Consider the following 10,291-nt stretch of genomic DNA (forward strand, 5'->3'; position numbering starts at 1 on the left):
GATTTTCCGAAGCTGTCCAACAAAGAACCCACAAAACTAAGGGAACTTGGAGACCTGCTCTCAGAGTTAAACGCTGCTAAGTCTGAAGACTACCTACAAGGGCTCTCATACCTGGACACACCTAGGGGTGTGAACCCCATTGTAGAAAAGCTGCCACACGGTCTGCAAGAAAAATGGTTGGCTAAGGGTTCTCAGTACAAGGAGCAGTACAATGTTTCCTTTCCCCCTTTTGCCTACTTCACCGACTTCATCTGCAGCGAAGCACGTAGAAGAAACGACCCCAGTTTTTCCCTCACTCTAACTCCGTTGAAAACATCTAATCATTTCCCAAAGCACGAACAGTTTGAAAGAGGGGCAAGATACGCTAAACGACAAGTATCTACCCACAAGACAGATGTCGAAGGAAACAACTCGACTTCTCAAATGTTCAGTTCAAGTTACAAGCTCGACGATGTCGGGAGACAGTGTCCCATACATCAGAAACCCCATCCTCTGAACAAGTGCCGTGGTTTTCGAAGCAAACCACTTGAAGAGCGCAGAGCCTTTCTGAAAGACAATGGGGTCTGCTTCAAGTGTTGCTCCTCCACGACCCACCTGGCGAGGAACTGTAAGACTGCTCTCAAGTGTAATGAATGTGAGAGCGACGACCATGTAGCCGCACTTCATCCTGGACCTCCACCGTGGGATAAAGAGAACAAGGACCCCCCCCCTCACAGTATGGCGGGGAGAGTGAAGAGAAAGCGCCTGGACCAGCAGTCACCTCGAATTGTACAGAAGTCTGCGGCAAAGGGCAAAGCCTCCGGTCCTGTTCCAAGATATGCCTTGTTAAGGTTTATCCCAAAACACACCCAGACAGAGCTACTAACGTCTACATCCTCCTAGATGACCAGAGCAACAGATCCCTGGCGAGGTCTGAGTTCTTTGACCTCTTCCAAATCAAAGGTTCAGACTCACCTTACACTCTCCGGACATGTGCAGGAGTCACCGAGACATCCGGAAGGAGAGCCACTGGGTTCATCGCAGAGTCTCTGGATGGAAAAACCAGTGTGGTGCTTCCAACACTCATAGAATGTAACCACATGCCAGACGACCGGTCCGAGATCCCAACTCCCGAGGTCGCACGACACCATAACCACTTGAGGTCCATCGCTCACATGATCCCACGTCTGGACCCTGAAGCCCAGATACTAATACTTCTTGGACGCGACGTCCTTCAGGTCCATAAAGTCAGAGAGCAGCGTAACGGTCCTCATAGTGCCCCCTTCGCCCAACGACTGGATCTTGGCTGGGTTGTCGTAGGAGATGTGTGTCTCGGGTCAGCCCACAAAGCGGCAGCTGTGATTTCCTACCGTACCAGTGTGCTTGAAAATGGAAGACCATCTCTCCTCACTCCATGTCCCAACCAGCTTCAAGTCAAGGAAAGGTTCAGCTCCAAAGTACACAATGCAACTTCTTCTAGCAGCCTTAAATTCAACATCCCTGTCCTCGATGACAGCAACTTGGGCAACACGATCTTCCAAAGCACTAAGGATGATGATCAAGTAGGACTTTCCATCGAGGACCGAATGTTCCTGGATTTCATGGACAGAGAGATGACAATGGATGACACCAACAGCTGGGTGGCACCGCTTCCATTCAGATCTCCCCGTCAAAGACTCCCGAACAATAGAGAACAAGTACTCAGCAGACTTACCACTCTTCGTCACACCTTTGAAAGAAAGCCAAAGATGAAGGATGACTTCTTTGCCTTCATGCAGAACATCTTCGATCGCAACCATGCTGAGTTGGCACCGCCACTAGAGGAAGGAGGTGAGTGCTGGTACTGTAGTAGAATTTCTGACCTTTGACCTATAGTTCATGTCTGTCAAAAATGTATGCTCATTTTGATTTCTCTTCCTCTTCTGTGGGACAAAAGTGAACTTTAAGTCATGCCAACCTGTCTAGTGAATGTGTTGACTGTCTAAAAGATTCGAGTTGTTATGGAACAGATAGGGAAAACAAAATAAGACATTGACGCACTAACAAGAGAGATAAGAAAGGGATAAAGCCAAACGAAGAGAGTGTTTTGAGCACCATCTTCTTTTTCATGGTGACGGGCGCGCCCGGGGGGGAAACTTTCTGTGTGCTAGACAACTCAACCCAACCATTGTACCATTTGATTATGAGTAAAATAAAACTCTTGTGTTAAATCTACTTTGGTTCTCATTGACAACCTGGACTTTCCACTACAAAATTGGCGTCACGAACTAGGATGGTCCAGAACTCTGCAAGTCAACATCCGCTCCCGGCTTCTCTCTCAGGCAGACAACAAAAGCACGCGCGCATCTAATAAAAGGTAAGCTATTTTGCTTATTGTGTAAAAGTTATCTGTCTGAAGAGAGACGGGATCGGTAAGATGAAAACTGAAATTTTTTTTCATAAAAGATAGTTCTCCAAAAACAACCTAGACTGAGGCATGTGTTGGTTGGCTTGAGTTGTATTATATGTGATCATTTGTCTGTGTGTTTGTTGAAAACTTGTAATCTCTTGTTTTTAACAAATGGGGATTGTTGATAGAATTTTGGTGGTTTGGAGTGTAGAAGCATAGACGATGTGAGACGAAAATTTTCTTTTAACCTCTTCATCCTCTGTCGTTGTTGGCAGAGGATGCTTTTTTCTGCAAGTACATGGTTAGCCGGAGTTGGACACAGCGAAATTTAAGGCAAGGTTGGCTAAACTGATGTGACATTTGGCCCACACAAATTTATGACGTCTATGAAGGTCCTACGTATCTGTCTATGTGGAAGCTGCAGCCGGGTAAAAAGCCTGATATAAGGTGATCGTTCAGTGACTCCGGTAAAGGAGATCAACTGAGCCAAGTTGTCACGAATTTGGAAATTTGCTGCAGTATAGATGGATAGAGTAAGGGCTCCATATGGTAGAGCCTTGGTGAAACTATATGGACTGACCAGACACGATGTACTGTAGAAATTGAAGGGTGATTCCTGGTAATTCTACAGCGCCTTAGGCTGTTATCCGTGTTGGTCAGGAAGGAAAAGCAGGATTTGCTCCGCTGAATGGGTTAATCGCCATTATATGAGTAAGAATGACCTGCGTGTGTGTGTTATGAGACGGCCGATTCCACAAAAGCACGCGTGCATTAGTTGTTTATATTAGTCCGGACCAGGGGGGAGTGTTTAGTGGGATAAAAATGTGTGTTTTTAAATTTATATATATATATATATCTGCGTATTTTAATAACTTTTGTGTAGCACCTGGTTTCTTATCTGTTTTAATTCTCCCTCATGCTTTTGTGAGAGTTCCCTAACGCTTTTTTCGCACCCACGCTGATCTGCAAGAGCTGGGAAATTGTTGGTTATGTGTGTGCGTGTGAGAAAATAGACAAAGTTATGTACAGAAAACACATGAGTGAATGATCCATCCATATAATTATTTTCTTTCGCTTATCAAGAGGTTGGATCGCGGAGGCAGCAGCCTAAGCAGGGAGGCTCCCCCTCGTGGGCGCTGCGAGCTAATTCCAGTCATTTGAATTTGTTTTTAACTATACTGGTGATTGTGACTGTGCGATATTACAGTTGTTTTACACACTGAGATTTTGAATACGGGAAAAAAGGCTCTTGCTCGCTGGTAAATTCTCTGTGTGTGAGTGACTGTGTGACGCATATAAAAAAATAAAAAAAGCTGGGAGACATTTTGAGATAAGAGTGTGTGCGTGTGACGAGGCTGTGTGAATGACAGCTGCGTGAGGCATTAGTTCGAAGAGGAGTGACACATAGCATTGAGCTAGGTTAGCATTGTGTTAGCATAGCATTGAGCTAGGTTAGCATTGTGTTAGCATAGCATTGGGCTAGGTTAGCAAAAGTTTGCTTACTTAGGCATAGTAAGGCTAGGTTAGCATCTAGCTTGGCATTACTAAGTGTGGTTGAACAGTTATTCTCGGTCTGTAGAGTGTGCTAGTAGTAGATGCTTGCTAAGTCCAGTAAAATAATAGATATATGGAAAATTACACGTTTAAATATCAATAAATAAATACGGATTGTGGGACATTGAAACATTGTTTAATTCATCATTCATTTATATGTCTAGTATACTTTTTTTTTGGTACAGCCTTGTTGCTTATCTGATCCATCCAGTTTCTGTGTGGAAGTTGAGACAAACACACACGCACGAACATCATAGATTAGGACACACTGTAACTTTGAATTAATAGTTATACAACAAATAAATTAATAATATTGAATTTAAATTTGATAAAGATAAATTGATCATACATTGACATTTTAATTTTTTTAGGAATAAACACACAATAAAATAAAAGTTAAATTTATATTCTAATACATCTAAGGGCATCTGTGAAACATAGAGTCTGAAGAAGTACAGATAAGAGCCACTCAGCGCCATTGTCAAAACAAAACGTAGAGAAGCGTTAAACAAATTCTAATCAGAAGGAAGACAGACCAAAATATGAGAACTTAAGTAAACAGACAGCAAGTAAACCAGAAATAATAATATAAATAAATAACAAAGAAAGCAAATTTCTATGTGACATTGGTGCATGTAGAATTACAAATAGAGAATAAAACTAAATGGAAATAACTGTCTGCAAGATGAGCATGACGTCATGAATTGTGCTCGGGTTAGTAATAGATAGATAGATAGATAAAACGTTATTGATTCCTTCAGGAGAGTTCCCTTTGGAAGAAGAACTAAAAAGTAAACAGTAACTAATAAGGGTATAAATGGAAACAAAATAGATTCTATTAAAAGAGAAACTAGGCATTAACGAACATGATATAAAAAAAAAGTATTGCACTGTTATTGTTTTGCATTCCCTGTCATCCTAGCCCCCCAAAGAGGAGTTGTACAGTGTAATGATGTATGAGACAAAGGATTTTTCATAGGCTAAACCAGTAGTTCTCAAATGAGGGTATGGTGTTTCCGCCCGGACAAAAAAGGGAGGTACTTGAAGGTATGCCAAGGGGTACCTGAGATTTTAAATATTTTAAAATGCTGACAATAAAAATAAACACAGTACGGACGTTAAAAGTTAAAAGATTAAAAGATTTAGCTGAAAGATAAGGAGAAACGTGAATAAAAACATTCCTTTGTTTTGGAGAGTATCACGCACAGCAGGAGGTCAGAGTGCAAGCATGACAGCTTGCTCGCGCCTACTGATAGACAAATGATAGGTTAAATTAACTTATACATAATCTTTAAGTGAATTAAAAGGGTACTTAAATACACATGAAGTAGTACGTGTAATCTTTGAATTAAGGTTATTGATTAGCAATTAATGGGATAGTTAAGACTGTAATTTTAAAACATGATATGCAAAATTGAACTAACCGAGAGGATATGAAAACGATGGGTGTACATGTTTTGAGTTCCAAATTCTGGAGGAAAAAACCTCAACAAAACGTTAAAAAAAAAATACAGACGGACTTGGGTAGTAGCCACGGTTGTGCTAGGTCAAGCGAGGGTGGAAAGGATATGCAGCCGGGGGACTGCCAACTTCTCTGAACAAGACAAGCTCCAAGGTGTAGCCAGAACATGCTCACAAAAAATACAGGTGTGACAGCAGGACGAACAGCAGGATACAAACAGACCCCTGCTGGACATAAGTGTCAACGGACAATGTTCAACACAATCTTTGAAGCATTCCTTTGTGGTCAACCTGCACACACCTTGTAATGACCTGCTTACGAACTGTGCCCTGACATTCAATACTGCACAGAAGGAACTTCCTGATGTTGCCTGACAGCACGACATCAGCTGACAACTACTGGGGACGCCTCCCAGGAATGAGTGGAAGACGGGGACTGCTCCAACTGTCCTAGCGCTGGCTGACTGAGGTGTGTCCGTGTGTCCTGCCACCCAAACCGCCAAAGTGTATGATCACCAATTAGACGACTCATAATAGGAGCCTTTTGACTCTTATATATGGTGGGACTCAAGGTATGGCCGCTCATGTGAACTATCCTTACAACAATTAGAATGGTATAAGATGGACAACTAATGTCCCACATTGTTCCCTCTGTCCTGCCTACGAAACAAAAAAAATTTAGGTCAAATGATAAAACAGGGCGTAGCTGCCGCTGATTGAACCGATACGCAAATCAATTATTTCGGTTGTCTGTTAAAAACATAGCTATTGGTTGCAATTTGGACATTTCTGCTGTAGGCTACAAAGAGTGACAAAGGGGGGAGGAATTATGATTTATGAAAGGGAAAACATTAAAAGTAGATCAATTTGAGTATGTTGAAATTAAAATCACATTTTCCTCAGAAATGTATTTCAAGGTAATTGTAGTATACCGACCGACCACAGCTAAAGACATTTTTCTTGATTCATTTTCAGACATCCTCAAACAGCATAGTATGACAGAAGTAACGTCATGGAGGACGTTAATCTGGACTGGTTAAATAAGACGCGTAGAAAGAAACTTAAGGATATTATAAACGGCTTCTATATGATACAAATGAAAGCAGCCCTACTACAATTACAATTGGATGACAAAAATTAAAGAGAACATCTGTAAATACACGAATACAAAACCAGAAAGAAGAGTGTTAAAATAAAAATACCATTGGATTCTAATAAAGACATGAGGACTCAGCTCTCATAAGAGCAATTAAAAAACAGGTCTAAAGACAGATCGTATGATTTAAAAGTTTGGAGGAACAAAAGTTACAATGTTTATGCGGAAGTCTAAGGCTGACTTTCACTTAGAATTAATTAAAGCTGCAAAAAGGAACAATAGAGAGTTATGGAAAAAAACAGAAAAAAAACTAGATACAAACTTACGGAAAGAGCAAACAAGAAACAACACTATAACATTAAATATCAATGGCGCTACAATCGCAGACAGTCTGGACATAAGTAATCATTTTAATGAACATTTCATCAGTCTGTACAAACCCTGAATAAAAATCCCTCAAAATCAGTGCAAATAATTGTCATTTATTCAGGATGGACTAATTTTAGAATTAACAAATGAAACAAAGTTAAACAAAATCTTCGCTGCATTATCAGACTCACGATCTAGAGATATATATATACGGGTTGGACACTATCTTCCTAAAAACATATAAGGATTGTATTAACAACGATTGATAAATAAATCAATAACGGAAAACACTTTCCCTACCACGTCGAGAAACTGCTACTATGATTAAATCCATAAAGCAGGAAATAAAGAAGACCAGAATATGTACAGACCAATTAGCCTTCTCCACGTTATAACAAAAGGAATAGAAAATTTGAAATTAAAAAGTGGCTTTGGAGCAATCAAGGCTGCTCACTCGGTCACTAAGAGGGGCATTATGTTGACACATCAATTTAATGAGTATTATATTTATCCATGAGAGCATTTTTGTTGTAAATTGTGAGGTATGGCTGTTAAAATCTTGGTTGTTTTTACGAATGATGACAGATGTGAACAAGAGCATGTATGGTCTTTGTGTGATGATGTCAATAAGGTGTGCTTGTATTGTATGGTAAGTATGTGTCCATGAAGGGGCATTTGGTGACTTTTCTTATAATTGAATACATGCTACAGTATGATTATTTTTGATTAATTATTGATTATTATGAATATATATTTATTATGATTAATTAGTGTCATAATTTTATTGCTTGATTTTTGGATCCCTTTAATTTAGGTAGCCAGGGACTACAGATGGAAAGTAGCTATTTAGATATAATCTAGTACAGAACATATCTGTTTCTGAACTTAATGTTTCTGTGCATTGTCCCATCATAGATAGACTAAATTAAATACAACTATTTAGTGAATTATTGAGGCCACAATAATTCACTAGGTGTTGTAAAATATCAAAGTACTATTGCAAAAGCGAACATTGACCTCAAACATGACCTGTCCTCCGCCTCTGTTCTTGCTGCACTTGACTATGAGCTGTCTTTTCTTTTTCTTGGATGTTTCTGAAACTACTACTACTACTATTACTATTACTACGACTAACACTGTCCCTGTGAGAGGGACAGAGGGGGAGGTGAGTTTGGATTGGGTCAAGTTTGAGCGTGTTGAGGTTTTATTAAATCGATATGATCAATCCGGTACAAGGATAAAGGAACGTAATGATTTAGATTGACAATTGCAGTGGTTGGCGAAAGCAACCCCAACCTCAAAGGAGGGTGCCAATTCAGTAATTAAATGTTTTGTGAATGATCTAATATCCCGACATGGTTTCCCCAAAAAGATTAGGTCAAACAACGGCACCTATTTTAAGAAAACAGGTTAATCTTCTTCAGTCACAAGATCAGCACTTCTCAGGACCAGCAGCTTCCTAGGAAGGTGGAAAGACCATGAGACCAAAATGGTAAGTTTGCAAAATGTAGAATTTGTGTGCCAGTTCCTCTGTGCAGATTTGAGGATGAAAGCAGCCACTCCAGATTCCCTTACACTCGCTAAGAGGGGCACGGTCAAAGCCGATCCAGGACCAACACCCGATACCTGACTGGAAGGAACCGAGAGGAGAGACAACACCTTGCCAGCGATGACGAGAACAACTAACGTAGCCAGGAACGATGCGTCCATCGGGACTCCAGCAGCCCTGGAAGGAGGTGTCGGGAGTGCCGAAGCGGCGAGGAGGCGTTGAAGCAAGCCGAGGGCCTGGACCAAAGCCCCAACGCCCCATACTTTGCCCCGCCTTCCCCAAAGCCCCATACTTTTCCCCAATTTCGGCCAGCACGGACATGCCATTAAACAGTCTGCCCAATGGACTGAACCACACCCCAAGAACAGACAGAGACAGACTGTTTGAGTGGATCTCTTTCTTCACCAAGGCAGCCAAAAGCCCAACGAGGTGTCGGCAGGCCACCAGCCTGAGGCACCACTGAGCCATCCATACGAGCACTAATCGAACATGGACTCATACGAAATTCAGTTGTGTGTACAAAATCAATTGGTAACTACATTCATTCTTTATTAATTCTAAACCAGATCTTGTTTGATTCATTATTAATGTGAAAATACATCTTGAATAAGCATATATATATTCATCTAATTATGTTCATGATCAAAGTATTTTGGTATTACGTTACTAACTCAAAGGGTAGGCCACTAATTGTGTTCTGTGAGATGGTTTTACTGCAGGCTGGTAACAGCGATCGCTCTGAAGGAGGGTCATAGACGGAATTTTTGCCTTGTATAAAAACATTGAGGTTTTTGCCTCTATCTGCGGTAGAGATTTAATTTAGTGGTCTATATCAGAAATTGTTTTGGTCCAGGGTCTTAAGACCCTGGAAGGCGGGTATGTAGTAGAATTTCTGACCTTTGACCTATAGTTCATGTCTGTCAAAAATGTATGCTCATTTTGATTTCTCTTCCTCTTCTGTGGGACAAAAGTGAACTTTAAGTCATGCCAACCTGTCTAGTGAATGTGTTGACTGTCTAAAAGATTCGAGTTGTTATGGAACAGATAGGGAAAACAAAATAAGACATTGACGCACTAACAAGAGAGATAAGAAAGGGATAAAGCCAAACGAAGAGAGTGTTTTGAGCACCATCTTCTTTTTCATGGTGACGGGCGCGCCCGGGGGGGAAACTTTCTGTGTGCTAGACAACTCAACCCAACCATTGTACCATTTGATTATGAGTAAAATAAAACTCTTGTGTTAAATCTACTTTGGTTCTCATTGACAACCTGGACTTTCCACTACAGTACTTACCTATTTTTGGTGTCTATCATCCCCAGAAGCCGGACAAGATCAGGGTCGTCGTCGACTCCAGTGCTCAACATCATGGCATTTCCCTGAATGACGTACTACTTACTGGGCCGGATCTAAACAACAGTTTGCTCGGCGTGTTGCTGCGCTTCAGAAGAGAGACTGTTGCTGTAATAGCAGACATTGAACAAATGTTCCACAGCTTTGTTGTTCGCAAAGACAAGAGAGACTTTTTGCGCTTCTTGTGGTTCAAAGAAAACGACCCCGGCCAAGAGATTGTGGAGTATCGCATGAAAGTCCATATATTCGGTAACTCACCCTCCCCAGCAGTAGCCATCTACGGGCTTCACCGTGCAGCAGAACATGGAGCAGAGGAACATGGATTAGATGCCAAACACTTTGTGGAATGCGACTTCTACATCGACGACGGGCTCACGTCGCTACCCTCAGCCACGGAAGCCATCGACCTGCTGCCAAGGACACAGGAGATGTTGGCTGCTTAAAACCTTAGCCTCCACAAGATAGCATCCAACTGCTCTAATGTGCTAAAAGCCTTCTCTCAGGAAGATCATGCAGGAGGACTACAAAACTTGGATTTCGACG

General features: G+C 41.3%; 1 protein-coding gene across 1 annotated transcript; it reads left to right on the forward strand.

Annotated features, from left to right (window-relative positions):
• Positions 1-1,015: 1,015 nt before the first annotated feature.
• On the forward strand, positions 1,016-9,613 carry LOC133663452 (uncharacterized). The gene is made up of 2 exons (XM_062067926.1): positions 1,016-1,809; positions 5,735-9,613. The coding sequence occupies exons 1-2, from the start codon at positions 1,080-1,082 to the stop codon at positions 5,746-5,748; spliced, it is 744 nt and encodes a 247-aa protein (XP_061923910.1). The 5' UTR covers positions 1,016-1,079; the 3' UTR covers positions 5,749-9,613.
• The last annotated feature ends 678 nt before the right edge of the window (positions 9,614-10,291 follow it).

This window comes from Entelurus aequoreus, linkage group LG13, assembly GCF_033978785.1.
Source record: "Entelurus aequoreus isolate RoL-2023_Sb linkage group LG13, RoL_Eaeq_v1.1, whole genome shotgun sequence".
Taxonomy (NCBI): domain Eukaryota; kingdom Metazoa; phylum Chordata; class Actinopteri; order Syngnathiformes; family Syngnathidae; genus Entelurus; species Entelurus aequoreus.